The following is a 19,932-nucleotide window of genomic DNA, read 5'->3' as shown; positions in this document are numbered from 1 at the left end:
GTTGGCAAGGTGCAACATGAAACCAAGTTTTAATTGTGCAAATATATTTCTCTTCTTATCAGTGACTGGAAATGGGTTCTCATGTAGTCATTTATAGTTTGAAATTCTTCTTTTGAAACTTATTCACAGCCTTTGATCACTTATCTATTGGGGAATGGCTCTTGATTTTGTAAATTTGTGTGAATTCCCATTATTTTGGACGTCAGATTTTTCTTGGTGATACTGATAAAAATATTTTCTCCCCTCTACCATTTCACTAGTAATTTAGTCTTCGATTTCATCATGCAAGCAATTTCCAGTTTTATGTAGTCAGAATCATCTTTCTATCTTTTCTAATTTCCTCAATCCTTGTTTGGATAAAAATTCTTCCCCTGGTCCTAATAGTGAAAGGTTCAGGGTCTAAGCCTAATCTCTACCCAACTGCTTTCCGGTTTTCCAACAGTTCCTATCAAGAAAGGAGTTTTGCCCCCAGGAATTTAGGCTCTTTGGTTTGCCAAAGCACTGGATGACCATTCTGATAGATTCAGTTTCTGACTTTTCTAGTCTGCGCTACAAATCTACGTTTTAATCAGGCACATGAAATATGGATGACGACTGCTCAATAATATCGCTGGACTCTTCCACTTCTTAAAGGTCCAAATCAAGCCATGTTTTTGTTTCTTTATTGCAAACTAAGTGGAAGAGTGGTCGAATCAGTTTTCCCCTCCACTTTTAAGAACACAGGAACTGTGCCTTTCTATATTTTTGGGTACTCCCCACAGAGACAAGCATAAAGTTAATAAACAATTTTAAATTATTTTAAGATGAGCCTAGAATACCTTTATTCTGCCTGTCAGTGTTTCTTCATTGACATCTGGATTAAAGTTCAGATGACTGAGTCTGTTGATGTTATGATTAGTTCTCAAAGCTTTTGATGGGTAGATGGGCATGTGAGGGCTAGGTCACTAAACATCCATGTCAAATTCATAGAATAACAAACTAACCCAGTGTGTAACAGCATTAACAATAAATCCTGACATTTATATGCTGTTTTAAGGGTTGCAAAGCAGACATTACATTTGATCAGATCTGATCCTTAGAACAACCTTGTGAATTAGGGGCCATGATTATCTCCATTTTACAGATGAAGAAACCAAAGCTGAGAAGGGCTACGTCTGTAGCCACAAAGCTAATGTCTGAGACGGTAATCTAACTTGGTTTTTCTGACTCCACATCCAGCACTCTACCCAGGGAGCAGAAATGGTCAGCATCAAAGCCGAAGGCATGGGTAGAAGAGGTTTGCAATTCATAGTACTTTGTGATCTGAGGGAAATAATTAACAGGATTTTAACATCTAGAATGAGGGATGTCAGCAGAGAAATACATGAGTGACAAAGAGGATGTCAAGCAGTCAGTTAATTAGCAAGCCGTTATTAAGCACCTACTGTATGCTAGGCACTAAGGGATACAAAGACAAAAAATGAAACCATTCCTGCTTTCAAGGAGCCTCTAATCCATCAGGGGAGACAACAGATACACATATAAGTATGTACAAGATAAATACATACAGTGTAAAAACAAGATGGAGGGCAGTTGTAGAAGGGGGGATGAGGAAAGGCTTCATCATGAAGAAAGTGGGACATACTAGGAGATGGGAGGTGAGGAGGAAGTGCATTCCAGGCATCAGGGACATCCAGTGCAGAACCCTGGAGATGAGAGATGAACTGCTCTGTGTGAATAGTACAGAAGAGTCCAGTCTGGTTGGATTATTCATTAAGGGAGATAATGTCTAATGAGGCTGGAAAGATAGATTGAGATCCGGTTATACAGGGCTTTAAAAACAAAGGGATTTATATTTTATGTTAGAGGCAATGGTGAGCCACTAGGGCTTATTGAGTAGGGGACTGTCAGTAGGATCTTCACTTAAGGTGAAGATGAAGGTGAAGGATGGATTGGAGGGGGGAGAGACCTTAGACAGGAAGAGCATTGCAGTTGTCTAGGTGTGAGCCAGTGAGTGCCTGAACCAAGATGGTGCCTATGTAAGTAGAAAGAAGGGTAGGTTAGCAAAGGTGCTGTGAAGGTAGAGATGCCAAGATTTGGCAACTGATTGGAGTGAGGGAAAGTGAGGAGTTGAGAGCCTAGAAAAGTAGGATGGTTCCTGCAGAAGAGAGATGTTTGAGAGAGGGAAAGAAAGGAAGGTCTGTTTTGTCCATGTTGACATGGAACATCCATTTGGAAATGTCCTATAGGCAATTGATGACATGGGCCTGGAGCTCAGATTTAGGATGGATATGTGAACCCATAAGTCATCTGCATACTAATTAAAACCTAGGGAACTGATGAAGTCACTGAGAGGGAAGAGGACAAGAGCCTTGGATAATATTTATGTTAGGGGGTTTTGTCAGGGAGGCTTCTTGGGACTGTGCCACAAAGTGAAGAACTGTTGGGAGGCATAGATAATTGTATTAGGAATATATCTCTATTCGTATGTAGAGAGAGCCAACAGCAGAGTCTCCCTGATTAAGATGGAATAGGCTTTTTTATATAAAAAGAAATAAGTAGAATCATGAGCGGTAAAAAGCTACTGGTTAAAAATAGCTATACATCATGAAATTGCTAGCTCTGTAAAAATGTGTTGGGTAAGCAGAATCTGCCTGGGGCATTTATGGGTCACTCTGGGCGTCCCTTTGAGTTTTAGTGGTGCAGCAAAGACAGAGCGACCTCTAACTATGAGTGAGCTATGGTAAGCCAGCCAAGGAAACAGAGAAGGTGGGAGTGCTCAGACAGGTAGGAGAGCCAGGAGAGAAAAAGGCCCTAAAAACCCAGAAAAGCAGGAGTATCTGGGAGGAGACAGGTCAGCAGAGAGCTCAAGAAAGATTGGGACTGAGAAAAAGACCTGGATTTGGTCATCAAGAGAGTATCCTTGAGCCCAGTGATCTTAGAAAGGCATGGAAAGACTTACACAAAGTGGTGAAGAGGGAAATGAGCAGAACCAAGAGAACATTGTATACAGTAACAGCAATATTGTGTTAAGAACAGCTGAGTGACTAGGCCATTTTGACTATTATAAATACACAAATTAAAAATGAAGGACATATGAAGAAAGATGCTGTCTGCATCCAGAGAAAAAGCTGATAAATAGAAGTATGGATAGGATAATTTCATACACACACACACACACACACACCCTTATTTGTGTCTAATGGTAGCCATCTTTAAGACAGGGTAGAAGGGAAGAAAAAAGAGGGGGAAGAAATTTACATGAAAATTTTATATTTAAAAGGAATAGCAAGTTGTACACAATAGATTTGCAATTTCATGTTCAGTCACCTTTTTATTATACTATGCTATGGAAATGCTTGTTTTATTCCATAAATTAAAAACAAGATAATTTTTTTTAATGAGATTTTTACAGTTATCAGAGATCGGCTCTGGAGAGAGTAGTTTGAAAAGAATTGGAAACCAGAATTCAAAGATTTTGGAGTGAATGAAAAGAGAAGTAGAGGAAACAAGTGTAGACAGCTAGGATTTTGACTGAGAAAGGGAGGGAAATGAACAATAACTTGAGGGGACGGTTGGGCCTAGTGAAGGCTTTTTTTTAAGGGTGAAACTGACTTGGGAATGTTTGAAGGCCGTAGAGAAGGATCCCATAGAGGGGAAAGATTGAAGATGGGGAGGGGTGTGATTGAGGGGAAAATCTACTAAAGAAGGAGAAGACAGGGTTGAAGGCACATACAGAGATGTTGACCTTGGCAAGAAGAAGTCTTTGTCAAAGACAAAAATCACAGAGAGTCATGTTTGCAGCCCAGTTCAGGATGGGAAAACAGAGAGAGGTCTGCAGACTCTGGGGACTGGGGTTGAGCCTAGACAGGTTTCACAGAGCAGGAAGAAGCTAGGCGCTAGTTCAAAAAGTGTCAACTTAGACCGCCTTTCTGTGACCCACTCCCCAGTTTCAGATCACAAATCCAGGGTAGACATAGAAGGGGATCCATGTCTCAGGGCAGTGGTCCAGGGTCCGAGTCAGTGTGATGAGAAGGAAGAAAATGCACAACCAAGCAACAGTTGTGTGGTTCAGACCCCAAGAGCATCTTCAGTGCTAGCCCCCAGCTCAGTCCAAAGCCCACAGTGGACTAACCAGGGCAGGAATCCCAAAACAGAGGGAAGTCTACGCTGCGGGATACACCAGGATAACTGATTATATTCTAACGTGCAGAGTGGATTCATGTATCCCTCAGAATCCATCGTCATCGAGGGTCATAGAGGAAATCTAATGAGACAGATGGCCAAGGAAGGGGTTTATTACGTTTTGATGATCTTAAAAGCAGAGAGGAAAGGGTAGAAGAAGGATGGGAGAAATTCTCTCACATGGTCCAAGTATACAAGAAATCTGTCAGTACGAGGAGAGAGCGAGGCAGGCAGCCACCACTTGGACCTCACTCTCCTCTGAGCTAGTCAAGAGGGGAAAATACATTTAGCTGGATACAGAAATACATTTTCCTCAACAGGAAAAGAAGAGAGAGAGAGGAGAAAATAAAAAGCAGAATACAGTAAGCAAAGTATTATTCCTAAGCTGAGCAAACTCTAACCAAAGTATAAAAATATTTGTAGGAAATTTTATAGAAATATAGAAAATATTTATAGAAAAATATTTAGAATTGGAAAAATATACAAAAATATTTGTAGAAAAAAACTTGTGGCAAAGACCAAGAAACTGAGGGGGTGCCCACCAGTTGGGAAGGGTTTGGGTTAAGGAGGTTGGTAATAAGGGATAGGTAAGTGGGGATGGGAACAGAGAATGGGATTTGAATGATCATAGTCTGGGGTCACTGAGGTGGGGACTTAAGAGGCGCCGAGGCAGGGAGTGTTTGGGGAGGGAGATTCTTAACCCTTGAGGAATGACTTCAGGAATGACATTAAAAGTGTCAATAGAAGTCCGTTTCTTTGTTACTATGTATTACCATCTTCCTGTGGTTCTCTAATTTTCTTTTTTTTAATTAAATTTTATTTTGTATTCAAAGATCCTTCTCTCCCTCCCACCTGCTTTCCCCTACATTGAGAAAAAAGAAAAAAGAAAACCCCTGTTATCAACATGTATAGTCAAGCAAAACACCTAAGTGCTTTAGACCAGGGCGGTGCTAGTCCTGGTGTGTTCTGCCATGGTCAGATCATATCTAACTGGTTCAGTGGCTAACAGAACACTGGACTTGGAGTCCTCACACACTTACTAGCTGTGTGACTCTGGGCAAGTCCCTTCACTGCTGTCAGCCTCAGTTCCCTCATCTGGAAAATGGGGATAATAGACCCTCCCTCCCAGGGTCGTTTAAAGGGTCCAGTGAGAGAATATTTGTAAAACACTTTGCAAACCTTGACCCACTATATGAATGCTAGCTACTTTATAATGTTGTGTTTGGTTCTGTCCTCAGCATTTTAGGGAGGACATTGATGAACGGAACCATGTCCAAAGAATGTCAGCCAGGGTGGTGAATGGCCTCAAGATCATGTTGGGCCAGCTTTGGAAAGAGAAGCGCTGGGAGGGTAGGATATTGGTCTTCAGGCTCTTATGGAGAAGAAGGGTTAGGTTTGTTTTGCCTGGCCCAGGAGGGCAGAACTATAAGAAATGAATAGAAGCTGCAGAGTAGCAAATTTAGGCTTAATATAAAGAGAAAATTCACGAATAATCAGAGCTGCCCCAAGGCTGGATGAGCCCTCCCTCCCCCCATGGTGGGGAGTAGGTTTGCCTTCCTGGAAGGGGTCCCATCCCAGGCTAGAGGAATTCTTGTCCAGGTGTTGTCGAGGGGATTGTGGTCAGTATAGGCTAGCCTGACAGTCACTGAGCCTCCCCCTCCTCCTGCTGAGATTCTGTGGCTGCAGATTTGTTGGTGGTGACAAGGGGAAATGGCAAGGATTCTTTGGCCTTGGAAGGTTCAAACCTAGCATTCTGACTGCGTGGAAGAAACTGGTCTCTTGACAACTGCACCGATCTGTGGTTGGCAAATACAGCTAATCTGCTTCTCTCATTTCTTTGACAGTTTTGTTGTTTTTTTTTTTTTTTTAATTTAGACTTTTCCGTTTGTGCTTGAGTAGAATCGCTAACGGCTGATGCAGAAAGTAGCTATATTTTCTGTTTGGTTGAATGATCAGAATACAAATCACACCATTTTGTGCCCGCCTATTATTGCTCATGTCTCTGAAAGGACTCTGCCTGGATGATTTTACCATATCAAGTTATTATTAAAGGGAAAGCAGTTTGTAAATTTTGCTTTGGGTGGACTGATTTCATCTTAAATTGATGCTGAATCGGTCTTTTGTCCTGTATTTCTAGAAGTTGTTTTTTCATTGCTTCACTTCTCAGAAAGATTTTTTGATTCACACGACGGATTAGGAAATGTGTGGTTTACTGTCTTCCTACCATCATCTATGAGAGTGTCTAACAAATTATAGGTCTCATTCTCGTGAATGCAGACTGGCTCATAGAAGCATAGATTTAAAGTTGGAAGGGATGTTGGAAGGCGTCTAGCCCAACCACTGCATTTCATGGACAAGGAGACTGGAGTTCAGAGAGGATTTACATAATGGAATGTTTTTTAAGGTTCTCAGAGCACGTTACGTGTGTCATCTCATTGGATCCTCACAAGGAACTTGGTAAGGTAGATGAGGAAACTGAGGCTGACACAGGACTCTATCTCAGGTCTTCAGATTCAAAGCCATCTCTTAATGTTGTTCATAGGGTTCATGACTGGTCCTTGCTTTGTGTGCCTTGAATAAGCATCACACCAAACTGAGAGTATGGCCACATAGTATAAGGGAGACATGGATCCAAATGAATGTTTGGTGTCCAAAGGAAGAGACCGCCTTACTTTCATGTTGCCGTTTGTCCTTCATTCTTGAAGAGGACCAGGACATTAGGAAGATGATGCCATGGCTTACTTGCAAGTGAACTGGATTCCAGTGAGACGGGGCTGTGCAAGGGGACCAGCCTCACTCTCTCCTCTGGAGCCATCTGCTCCACTGGCCAGGTGTCGATCAGGGTGAAAGGAGGAAAGAAGGAAATAGCACTTATATATAATTTAAGAGAGCTAATTTACGGCTCTTTAAATAGTGTCTACTATGTGCCAGGCACTGTGCTAAGAGCTTTACAAATATTATCTCATTTGAGCCTCCCAACAACCCTCTGCTGTAATTATCCCCATTTTACAGTTGAGGAAACTGAGGCAGATAGGTTAAGTCACATAGCCAGTCAATGTCTGAGGCAGAATTTGAACTCAAGTCCTTCTGACTCCAGGCCCAGTGCCCTGTATACTGTGACAGCAGCTGCCTCTGGATGGATGGATAGAGACGCTTATTCGTCTCTGGTTCATTGAAATGGCTGAGTACCAAGACACTGAAAAAGACCACTTGACATCCTAGAAGGGGGTGTTTCTCTCCCTCTGTGGTTCCTCACAGAACTTTCCATGGGGGATTCTAGGTATGTTCACAATAAATTTGAACTCCGGGGGACAGTGGAATCATAAAGCCTGAAAAAGGTGTTTGCCTTATTCTTGGATGCTCTCCAGGTATAATCTTTTCCTCTTTTTCACAGCGACCTTGAGGCTGAGTGGTCAGACAGTGTGCAGAAATACGGGGAGCTCTTTTATCTTGAGCTGAGTGACAGTGAAGAAGAAAGTCTCCTTCCAGAAGCACCAGCTGTGAACCACGTCAGGTTCAGTGAAAATGAAATCATCTTTGATGAGGATTATCTCAGAGAAGGAAGAAAATATGAACCCAGACTCAAGAAGTTTTCCAAAATTTTGAAAAGTCGAAGACTTTTGCCAAAACGTTACAATAAAAAAACCAGCAATGGACCAGTATCCATCCTAAAGCACCAGTCTACTCAGAAAATGGGCATCGTCCTTCAGCAGCGGTACAAGGACGTGTCTGTCTTTGTAAACCCCAAAAATGCAACAGTCATGAAAGCAAAAGAACATCTTAAGCTTCTGGAAGTGTTGCTGGGGATTATTCACCAGTCTAAATGGAGGAGAAGAGCTGAAGGCACCAACAAAGCGAAACTCGTGGTACACGGCTTACTTCCAGGAGGCCCAGCCATGAAGAGCGGACAAGTGTTGATCGGTAAGTATCCCTCTCTGTAGATGTCCAGCAGATTGGCCACACTAGAGCTCCTGGGCAACATGCATGAATGCTTCTGTGAGCTAGGATCAGGAAGCCCTGGGGGAAGAGATGGTTAGCAGTCCAGGGAATCAACCCCCAGCAAGCCTGGGCCCTGGTTTCTGAAATAAAAACACAGAAATAAGCAACTGGGGTTGCATGGCAGAGAGAGTATACGTGTGCGAGTGACATATGTTTCCATGCTTCAGTATTTCAAAAGATGTGTGGCTTCACTCACACTTCTGCCAGCGTTAAACTCAAACCCCTCCATATCCTAATACACTGATCTTCAGAAGCTGTAGTTTCCAAAATTTTTGTCATCTGCTTTAAATATCTCCCTGAACTCAACTAAGGCTGGTCCTCAGACAGCTACAAAGGGTCTGTTACCATTCAGGGAGCCAAGGGTCAAGCTTCTCCAGGAAAGAATCCAGGGTCACCACACCATGGTGAGGCATGGCATTGGGCATCAGGTACCCTACACAGGAATGGGTACATGTATGTATGTATATATGTATGCATTGTATATATGTATGCATAGTCATGCCTGTGTGTACATATATGTATATGTGTGTGTGGATTATATAGGCCTATTTCCGTGTGATTTGTCACACAGGGAACCATTTAACTAGGAATGCAGTTCTCCATGTCTGGAGATGCCATAATCTTAGCCTGGATGTAGCTACCACCATAGCAAGCCAAGCCCACTAATAGACAGGAAAAGTTTAAGGTTTACCCAGTACCAGATGATAGAAAATGTATAGTTTGTGAGTAGAAATCCTTCTAAATTAGACATCCACCCTTGAGAGAACACTGAGTTCTTGGAGTGGTTTTATGCGCCCTACAGCGGCAGTGTCATCCCTAGGTTGGCTTTCAGAATGTTCATCTTGGAGGAAAAAACCCTGCCAATCACAAAGTCAAAGAAAGAATCCATGGGTTCTTCTAAGGGCGTATGATGGTCATCTTTTTGCCTTGCTTGATGGACTGAGTCCAGCAGAAGCCACGTTGCCCATGTGAAGTTGACAGAGGCCTTTTCCAGATGATTGAGTCAAGACAGTGAGGAGTTTTGCAGGTTGACTTGGCCTCAGAGGTGGGGGGAAGGAAACCTGACGTTTAAAAGTGCTTAGCACATTTGCCATGGTTTCTGGCTTTTGTTTCCTTTCTACGTGCTTCCGTGAAGTTCCTTCTGACGGATACTGCCGTGGGTTAAGAACGGAAACTATGTGGACCATATTTGTATGTTGGCCTTCTCCTGTGTAAGGTTGGACTTCTACCGTGGGTCATCTTTGTGATTAAATTTTCTAAACAGTTCCCCAGCCTGTCAGCTAACAGAGTATTCATTAATCTGCTTATCTTTCCAACTTTCTTTAACGTTTTCATTTCTTTTCTAGTTCTTTCCTCTATAAGAAGAGGTCTAAGTCTTCATTTCCTCTGGGCCTTCTTATTGACCCTGAGGCTGGGCTTTTCTTCTTCCTTGAGGGCTCGCTTACAGGGGTTTTGCAGTCATTCTCATCTTTGGGGTCTGTGTCTTGGATATCTATCGGCTCTTTTTCATAGGAGCCTTTTCTTATTTTCTCCTTCCAGCCTTATACCTTTGTGTTGGAGCTGGGAACTCTGCCATCCTAGAGAGAACTCCATGGTCTTCTGTCGTTTGGGTCTGTGTTGTCTCAGGTTCTGCTGCTAAGTTCTGTGGGCATCAAGTCCCTCCTCAGGCATCAGTGGGGTGGTGCTGCGAACGTGGTCTGATGTTGGAGACAGCACAATCGCTGTTCTTTTTCTTTCCAGGAGGTCTAAGCAACAGGACTGTAGGCTTGCTCTAGGTAGAACTCCAGGAGAAAGTCTTATGCCATACCCAGGCTGCACAGAGTAGGGGCTCAATATATGTATGTTGTGTAAATGAATGAATTTGTCATTCAGTCATATCCAACTCTTTGTGACCCTATTTGGGGTTTTCTTGGCAAAGATACTACAGTGGTTTGCCATTTTCTTCTCCAGCTCATTTTACAGATGAGGAAACTGAGGCAAACAGGGCTAAGTGACTTGTCTAGGGTCACACAGCTCACATCTGAGGCCATATTTGAACTCAGGTCTTCCTGAGTCTTAGCCCAGTGCCCTATCCACTGGGCTGCCTAGCCACCCCAGATGGATGAATAGAGAGAGACAAATTTTTATGGCACAAGACTGTACCTGACCGTGTGTGACCTTGGACAAGCCCTTTGTTGTGACTCACTTCTTCCCTGCAAAGCTGAGCTCTGGTCCTTCCTGTCCTTTCCTTATTCTCATAAAGCTGAGGTGAAGATTAGAGTAAAAGCTAAATTTAATGGGTGACTGTGAGGTCACCCCGGAGTGCCAAGAAAACAGTGCCAAGTGTGAGGGATTATTTTTAAAAGTCACCTGATTGTTTTGGCTGCTCCCAGCCTCTTAGCCAGTCTATAATTCTGTTAATTTGATTTCTCCTTCATCTTATCTCAGACTTGTATATGCACAGTCATAGTCATGACCTAATTTATGTTCCCTTGATTGGGTGCACATGTACCTACTCCCTGCACTGCTTTGTGAGCTCCCTAGGGACAGAAACCCTGGTGCAATTGTCTTTTAGTCAATCAACAAGCATTTTTGAAGTGCCTGCCATGTACCAGGCACTGTGCTAAGCATTGAGAATACGAGTACAAAGAATGAAACAATCCCTGCACACCGACAGGGAGACCACAGGTACACGTGACAGAGTCAATGTAACGTGAACAAACACAGATCCATAGGAAGGAGTTATGAAATACAAAGCGATTAACAAGGAGTTGGAGTGATTCATACAGAAGGTTGTAAGGGGGCAGACTGTCCTGTCCTAATTATGCCAATTGTTGGGTGGCAGACCCTTTGAGAGAATACTGAGATGCCAGAGAAAGAGGGGCTCATACCAGCTTGGTCATTAATAGGTTTTATTAGGGTTAATTGGGATTTTAAAGGGAGTTTTGTCACAAGAGGCCAGTCGTCCTGGGCGGCAGCAGGACAAAGTAACATCGTGGATTCCCTCACCAACCCCAGGCCAGGCCGGGTATTATACAGACACAGAACAAAGAAGGCCAAGTGCCAGGATGGCCCAGAGTGCCATGAGGCCACAAAGTTATGCAACTTTTTCAAGGAGTTTTTCTGAGAAAGGGAAAAAAGATAGCTTGAGGGAATTGAGATGAGCTGGGGCTCATGGAGGTTTTGGGGGGAGCATGGGGGTGGGGAGCATGTTTGAAGGCATTGGGGAAGGAGCCAATCAACGGGGGAGATGGAAGATTAGGGATTGGGGGTGACCGAGGGGACAGTCTGCTGGGGATGACAGGAGGACATGGAGAAGTGTTAGGTGCTGGCCTTGGTGGGAAGGGCCACCTGATTGTTTTATAGAGCAAGAGATGATGTCAAGGGGTTTCCAGATGAAAAGAACAGAAGAGGGAGCTCGATGCCTATCACAAGGATTACCACATGGAAGACAAGAAGTATCTGTCAAATGAGTGAATATAAGAATTTGTTTTTAGAATTGATATTAAACAGTATCCTGCTAAAGTTTTGTGGACACAGAAGTAGAGAAATAATGTTTTGAACAGTGGCTAGATCGGCATATCTTTTAATTGAATGACGGCACAAAGCCTACCTTGTGGCTTGAATAGAACGCCTGGTTGTTCCTGCCAGTGGCTTTCTCACCTTGTCAGCAGCCCTCAGGCTCTGTCTGTATCTCTACAGTCAGGTCGCTGTCACTCCATGAGGCAGGGGGGCAGGGCTCTGCTAATATTTGTGGAGAAAGTTATTGAACAAGGAGCAGGCAGCCTCTTGAAATGATCTGAACACCTGACAGCCTGCTTCCTCAGACAGTTTTTGTCTGGCTTTTCTGGCGTTCCTTGAAGACATTTATTGGGGGCAAGTGTGGAAATGAAAATAAAGAAGGATTTTTTGGGGGCACATCTAAAGAGTTTCTACAAAAAAAATTATCTCGGAATATAGGCACAATATACAGTGATTTAAAATTCATTTCATGTTGTTGCTTTTAAAATGCTCCCATCTGTTGTTTCATTAGTATAGGGGACTGACAGTGCGGAAACCCCCTTCACCAATGTGGATCAGCAGCTCTTCTGTTGTTCAGTGCCATATTTAATGGAAAACGTACACATGCCCACACATATATCGAGGAAATTTCCCAGATCTTTCTTCTGTCATAGCATGGGATTCCACATATGAGGTTTGGAGAGATAGTAGAGCTGGATAAGTAAGGAGATGATGGTTGAATCCAGGGAAGCTGATGAGATCACCAAGTGACTTAGAATAGAGAGAGAAGAGAAGGGGGCCCAGGAGAACCCTGAGGGCACGTACAGTTAGAGAGCATGATCTAGAGGAGGATCCAGCCAAGGAGGCAGAGAAGGCGAGGTCAGACAGGGAGGAGAAGAACAAGGAGAGAAAGAAGAGAGATCCAGGAGAAGATGGTGACTATCAGCGTCAGGCTGTAGAGAGGTCAAGAAGGATGAGGAATGAGAAGAAGCCGTTCGATTTGGCGATGAAGAGATCATTGGTGACTTTGGAGAGAGCAGAAGGTCAGAAGCCAGACGGCAGAGAGTTTAGAAGTGAGACGAGGGAAGCGGAAGCAGCTTTCTCAAGAAATTTAGCCACAAAAGAGAGGAGAGAAGTGAGGTGATAGTGGGAATGGATGAGTCACGTGAAGAGTTACCGAGGATGAAGAAGACACAAGCATATTTGTAGGCAATAAGGAAGCATCCCTGGACAAGCAGGGATTGAAGATAAGTGATGGGGGTGGGAGGTGACAGAGGGAACAATCTGCTGCAAAGACAGGATGGAATGGAATCACTCGTTCACATAGAAGGGTTTGCCTTGGCAAAGAGAAGGGCCGTTTCACCATATGAGACAGGTAAGAAGGCAAGTGGCAGAGGCGTCTGAGCGGTGGGAGATGAGGAAGAGGGGAGGAGAGAGAGCTCTCGGCCAATGGCCTCCATTTTTTTGTGAAATATGAGGCAAGTTTCTCTGTTAAGATGGTTTAGGGAGGGGGATCCATGGGAGGTCGGAGGAGGGATGAGAAGTGGCCAGGTGGCACAGTACAAAAATGCACCAAGCCTGGAATCAAAAAGACTTATGTTCCAGAATTCAAATCTGACCCCAGATACTTACTAACTGTGTGACACTGGACAAGTCACTTAACCCTGTTTGCCTCAATTTCCTCATCTACAATGAGCTGGGGAAGGAAATAGCAAACCACTCTGCTATCTTTGCCAAGAAAACCCCAAATGGTGTCACCAAGAGTCAGACACGACTCAAAAACAGTTGTTCAATGACAACGGGAGGGTTTGGAAGAGCTGCTGTGGAGAGTGGGAGAATGCGTTGATAACGGAAGTATAATAGGATTTTGCCTAGCAGCAGGAAGGGTCCAGTGAAGACTGTGTAACACAGATTTGTAGTGGATCCGGTCAGGATGGTTTTTTTATTTTTCTCCAGCTTTCTTCAGCAGTACATGTGTAGAAGCAAAGCCAGTGTATGATGGGAGTGATCCAAGGCTGAAGCTTGGCAAGGGAAAATTGGTGATCCAATGAGGGAACAAGGGACTCAGGAGAAGGGGACAGTCTGGAGTTAAATTGGTTCCCCAGGGGGTCAAGATGAGGAAGTAAGGGGAGTGTAGCCAGTGCAGAAGAGATGTCCTGGGAAAGCACTGAGGCCTGGGGGGCCATGGGGAGCCTGGTGAGGATAAAGAGCAGGGCTTGGAGGGGGAAGAGGTGGAATGACATAGACTGGCATCAGATAAGGAATTCAAGGTTTGTGAGTGTGGAATCGGTGCATTTGAGGGTGATGGCTAGATGTCGGCTCTGACCATCTTTGTGGGTGGCTGAGGTGGGGCAGAGGAGGAGGTCATGGGAAATGAGAAAATGGTGCTGGCCTGGGAGTCACTGAACTTCTCTGTTATACATCAAATGAGGAGCGTTGAACTAAAATATTTCCAAGGTCCTTTCCAGCCTTAAAGTCCTCTGGTTCTGTGGCTTTCCTGACTTCCTTTCACATTCTTGTTTTTAGGTGACACCCTTGCCGCTGTAAACGATGTGGATGTGACCTCAGAGAACATAGAGAGAGTTTTATCTTGCATTCCAGGCCCTATGCAGGTACCATGCTTCTCTCCATTGTCTTACTCTGCATGTTTAACATATAATAAATTCTGTGATTGGATTTTTACTTTTAAAGCTATCTCTTAAAGATGTAATAACACCAAAAAGCCCAACATAGTCTGTTTACATTCTGGCCTTTTGAGTTTGGGAAGTTTTAAAATTTTAGATTTGAATAACATGATTCCCTTTTTATTAGCAGTGGGCATCATTTCTACAAATAGAACTCTTCTTTAGTAAAGTGACAACCGGGAAATACATTACGATTGCACGTGGGTCTTGTTAAAGTCATGAAAAATCGAGTCATAGAAACTGTGTTTTTTAGCTGGCATTAGACAGGCACTCTTTTCTGACATCATAAAATCTCTATAATCATATAAGTTATGTTAGCCTATGGCTGGGGATTTTTTCACTTAATTACTCTTTTCTTAAGCCTTCTATCACAGTTTAGCCTCACTCTTGAGGATTTTGTGTAGGTAGTTTTCATACCTTGTACAGCGTCGGAATGGCAGTGTTTCCAATTTCTTGAGCTTCAGTTTTTACCCCAGAGATGACCTTATTTAGGTCACCAAATACATTTTGATGGGGTTGCTGTCCCTTGTCCTGATGACATTACTGTAACCAAGACCTAAAAGCGCTTAGCTGGCCCTTCTTTGTAGGAGTGCCTGATGTTGGTTGGATGTGAGGAAGACGTTTAGTTTGAACTGGTTAGGAGACTAAATCCTCCTTCCAAACACTTTGGAGTGCTACAGAGGTTGATATTTGAGACAATAAGTGATAATCAAAACTGATTTCTTGTCATACAGTTGTTTTTCAGTCATGTCCTTCTTCATGACCCCATTTGGGGTTTTCTTGGCAAAGATAGGAGTGGTTTGCCATTGCCTTCTCCAGCTCATTCTACAGGTGAGGAAACAGAAGCAGGCAGGGGGCAGTGATCCACCCTGGGTCACTCAGCTAGGCAGTGTCTAAGGTCAGATTTGATCTCAGGTCCTCCTGACTCCAGGCCTGGTGCTCTATCTGCACTGTGCCACCTTGTTGTCAATCATAACTGACTATTGTGCTTTAAAATTTGAAGAATAAATTGCCTAGTGTTTTCTCATTTGAGCTGCACAAAAACCTGTGAGGCTGACACCCCAGGTGCTACTATTTCATTTTTTTATGGATCAGTAAACTAAGGCTACCTGACTAGCCCAGGGTCACACAGCCAGTAAGTGTCCAGGGCAGGACTCAAGCCCAGGTCTTCCTAACTCCAAGGATAGCACTCTATCTACTTTGTTCTACTTACAGAGTAATGTATTGTCATTTTTTTTAATGTGAAACCATGAATATTATGTACAACATCTTTTGAATATACAATATGTGTGTGTATGTGTGTGTGTGTATTCTGCATCACTTTTAAATCCAATATACATGTCTGTGTTTTCCACCAGGCTTCCTTCTGTGTCTTCCTGTGCATTTTAAAAATATTTCGGTGTCCCTCTTTTATTCCTTGCCCTTTTTTGCAACACTGATGTTAGCTTGCCCCCTCAATAAAAAGTGAAAAACACAATCTTTGTAGCAAATAAGTATAATCAAGCAAAACCGACAAATATATTTGCTAGACATACCCAACTATATCTCTCATTCTGCATCTTGAAGCTGTGACCTCTTATTAGGAGACAGAGAGTGCGCTTCATCATCAGTCCTCTGGATTCCTGGTTGGTCATTGCATTGGTCAAAGTGCTTAAGTCTTTCAGAGTTGTTGGTTATTAATGGTTATTAATTGCTGTTTTTATATAAATTGTTCTTCTGGTTCTGCTCACTTCACTATGCAAGTTTTTTGTTCTGAAACCATCCCTCTGATAATTTCTTATGTCACAATAATATTCCATTACATTCATAGACCGTAACTGGTTTGGCCATTCTCCAGTTGATGGGCTTCCCCTGGGCTTCTGGCTCTTTGCCAATATAAAAAGAACTGCTTTCAATATTTTTATACATGTAAGATCTTTTTCTTTTTCTTTTTTTTTTAATTTCTTTATTTATTTTTAGTTTACCACACACGGTTCTACATAGTTTTGAGTTCCAGATTTTCTCCCCTCCCTCCCCAAGATGGCATGGAATCTCATATAACTGTCATGTATAACTTTGCATTGAATTAATTTATGCTTTGATCTAAGCACAAGCATAGTAGTGGTATTGATGAATCAAAGGATATGCCCAATTTAGCGACCCTTTGAGTATCATTTCCAAATCCTTTCCACAATGGCCAGACCAAAATCACAGCTCCACCAACAGTGCCCCAATGTGCCTGTCTTCCTGCAGCCCCTCCAACAACTGGATGCCTATAAATCTTACTTGGAAAAGCCTTCTCAAATATGAGCCTCGAAATCTTTCTTGTCTAGTCTTTGGAGAAGTGTTTGCTTTTCATGGTGCCCTTCTCCTTTCTTCTGTTAGGTCCACATTCTCTTTAGTTCTCACTAGAATTTTATAGCTGAAAATAAAGCCAGTAGGCATACCCTTCCCAACCACTGGCCAGCAGTTACTCAGGAAACGAGCAATAGGTGTTGGGGTGGGTGGAGAGAATTCTCTTGCCCTAACTAAACTACCATAGTTACTTGTTTTGTAACCAGAGATCACCTGTATCCTTTCTTAAAAGCAAATACCCTAGCTTTTAGTAGCTGTGTTTCCCCAATATAAGTCCCCATCTTTGAAACACCAGTATTCTCCTGGTAATGCTATGTGGCTACTGATCATGGGGCACTGTGATCTTGCAGGAACCAAAGCTGCCTGTTACCCAAAGAGCAGTGGAAAACCATATGATTCCTGCGTGTGTAAGTGATAATGGTGGTGACGATGATGATGATGATGACGATGACAACAGACATACTTATAGCTCTTTAAAGTTTGTAGAGTGGAATACTATGAGGAAACCTTCACATGTTGATCTGGAAATAGCTAAATGTCATGGTATCATAGGGTCTAGGGCTGGCAGGGACCTTTGAGAACAGATTCTAAGAATAAGATAATGTGTGTGCGTGGCTTTGCAGAATTTAAGGTGGTGATACAGCCCCTCCCTTCACAAAGGAGGCAGCTGAACCCCAGAGATGGGAACTGACTTGCACAACATCACCCAGGCTGAGCCAGGATTGAAACCCAAGGCTTCTGACTCTTAAATCTCTATCATCTTGCAACTTATACCTAAATAGGAAAATGTATAATAAAGTCTCCTGAGTGTTGTTATAATCAAACAAAAACAAACTCTAGGGAGACAAGGCTATGTAATGGAAAGAACGCTGGACTCTCTCAGGAGTCAGAAGACCTGTCTTTCATCCTGGTCTTGTCCTTGGCCACCTATGAACTTGGGCGATTCATTTCAACAAATATTTATTAAGGGCTGTGAAAACACTGGGCTGAGCTCTGGGAAAGATAGAGAGTTTAGACAAGGTGAGATTCCTGTGCTCTTGGACAGTATGTGACCCATATACAGGAAACTATATTAAAAGATATACCTGATTGCATGAGGGATGCATGCAAATAGCCATGTGACATCAGAGAACAGAGATCATTTATCAGTTAGGAAGATCAGTGAGGCCTGCATTCATGGAGGAGAAAGTGGTGTTTGTAAATAATAAGCAAAAAAAATGGATCAGGAAGATGGCATTCCAGACTTATGGAAGAGAGTGAGTCAATGCACAATGGTGTGAATGTACAGGCCATTTATGTCAGGTGATAGCAAAGAGTCCAGGTTTTCTGAATCATGTGGTACATCAGGGGATTAAGAACCATGAGAAAAGGGTGGAAAGACAGTATGATATACACTTGTTGGGGCATTGATGTTTTGCCAAGGAATTTGAACTTTATTAGGAAGCCTAGCAAGGAGATAGGACAGAGAGTGTGGGGTCCACTCTGTTTCTTGCCACTCCAAAAAAAATGGTTATAAATTTTTGGTACATAGGAGTCCTTTTCCTTTTTCTTTAATCTCCTGTGTGTAAGGTGGATTTTTGTTATTCTTTTTAAGATACTAGCTCCCAGGACTCATGGCCGTAACAATCTCTAGTTCCAAGTCTCATGGTTTGTAAATGTTTCTACCACACTTGCACAGTGTTATATGATGATAAATAATATAAAATTTGAGTTCAGATGGTAAATACCTTCTGTGATAGTGCAGTGGGATACAATAATGAGTGAGTATAAACTTGTGAGGCTATTGCTAGCAAAGTACCTTCTTAGTCTGTTGCCCTGTAAATCAAATGGGCACTGGTCAGTGAGTGGGGAATATGACAGTGTAATGCCGTTGTGCCTTGATGGGCCCCCATCAAGGCTTAGGGTTTTGGATAATACGTAGAGGAATGCATATACCTGTCTCAACTGGCCCCCATTGAGGCTTAGGGGATCTGTAGGAGTTGATGCTCCCATTATCAGCAACCCCTTGGGAGAAGACTAGACTAGAATAAAGCTAGCTTATTTAATCCCTTATTATGACTCTGTTCCTGTCTCCCTGTCTGCCCACATCAAGAGTGAACCTGTGCTAGAACACCTGCTAGCAGCCCTCTGTGTCTCCACCTGTCTTATACTTGCCATAGTCGATGTTACCTGTGTGTTCACCTGTCTAAAATCTCCTTAGGTTAGTCCTGGCAGTGATATATCTGAGGCAGAGTGTGCACAGTTGAATGACTTGGGAGTACAGGTCCAGATTGCTTTCCAGAAGGCTTGGACCAATTCACAGCTCCACCATGTTATTCATGTGCCAGTTTTTCCACAGCTCTTCCAAGAATTGTCATTTTCTTCCTTCCTTCCTCCCTTCCTTCCTTCCTTCCTTCCTTTCTTTTTTGCCAATTTTGCTATGAATGAGGTGGGCTCTCAGAGTTATTTTAATTTGCCTTTTTCTAATTGTTAGTGATTTGGAGTATTTTTCATATGGGGAATGGCTCTTGTTCTTATATATATCTAAATAAGTTCCTTATATAACTTGGATATTAGACCTTTTTCAGAAAAACTTGCTGTAAAGATTTTTTTCCCAGTTAACTGGGTCCCTTTTATTTTAATTGTGTCAGTTTTGTTTGGGAAAAAACTTTTTGACTTTATGTCATCAGATGGTCCATTTTATCCTTCAGAGATCTTCTCTATCCCTTGTGTGGTCATGAACTCTTCCCCTAGCCATGGTTGCATTAGGTATCAAACAGTACTAGATAAGTAAAGTAAGTTGAATGGTATTGTCATTTTTATCATGTTAGCCCAGCCCAACCATGACAATGAATATCTCTCCAATTATTCACATCTGTCTTTATTTCTTTAAGGAGTGTTTTGTAATTCTATTCATAGAGTTCCCCTTGTGTGCCTTGGTAGGTGGACTTCTACCTGTATGTTTACTTTATACGTTCTGTAGTTTTCTGTTTCCTCTGGCTGGATTTTATTGGTCATGTGTAGGAAGGCTGATGATTTGTGTGGGTTCATTTTACATCCTGCTACTTAGCTGAAATGATTTTTTTTCAAATTAATTTAGTTAATTTTCTACGGTTCCCTAAGCCCCCACTCCAGCTGCCTGTGTTGTGACTTTGGGGGGACTCATAACCTTAGGGAAGAGGGAGGAGATGGTGTGATGGCCCCCTCACACCAGCCATGAGTGGGGCCTGGCCACATCATAGTAAGAAATCATGAATATGAGGAATTCAGAGAAGGGAGATTTCTAGGGGCT

General features: G+C 42.8%; 1 protein-coding gene across 1 annotated transcript in view; it reads left to right on the top strand.

Annotated features, from left to right (window-relative positions):
• Nucleotides 1-19,932, top strand: part of INTU (inturned planar cell polarity protein) — an 88,343-nt gene that overhangs the window by 20,857 nt on the left and 47,554 nt on the right. The window contains exons 2-3 of the mRNA XM_036764688.1: nucleotides 7,559-8,085; nucleotides 14,170-14,255. Of these exons, the coding sequence (XP_036620583.1) occupies nucleotides 7,559-8,085; nucleotides 14,170-14,255 (613 nt within the window). The remainder of the gene's footprint in view (nucleotides 1-7,558; nucleotides 8,086-14,169; nucleotides 14,256-19,932) is intronic.

Source organism: Trichosurus vulpecula, chromosome 6, assembly GCF_011100635.1.
Source record: "Trichosurus vulpecula isolate mTriVul1 chromosome 6, mTriVul1.pri, whole genome shotgun sequence".
Lineage (NCBI taxonomy): Eukaryota > Metazoa > Chordata > Mammalia > Diprotodontia > Phalangeridae > Trichosurus > Trichosurus vulpecula.
The sequence above is the reverse complement of the archived record's forward strand: the minus strand, read 5'-3'. Positions and strand labels throughout refer to the sequence as shown.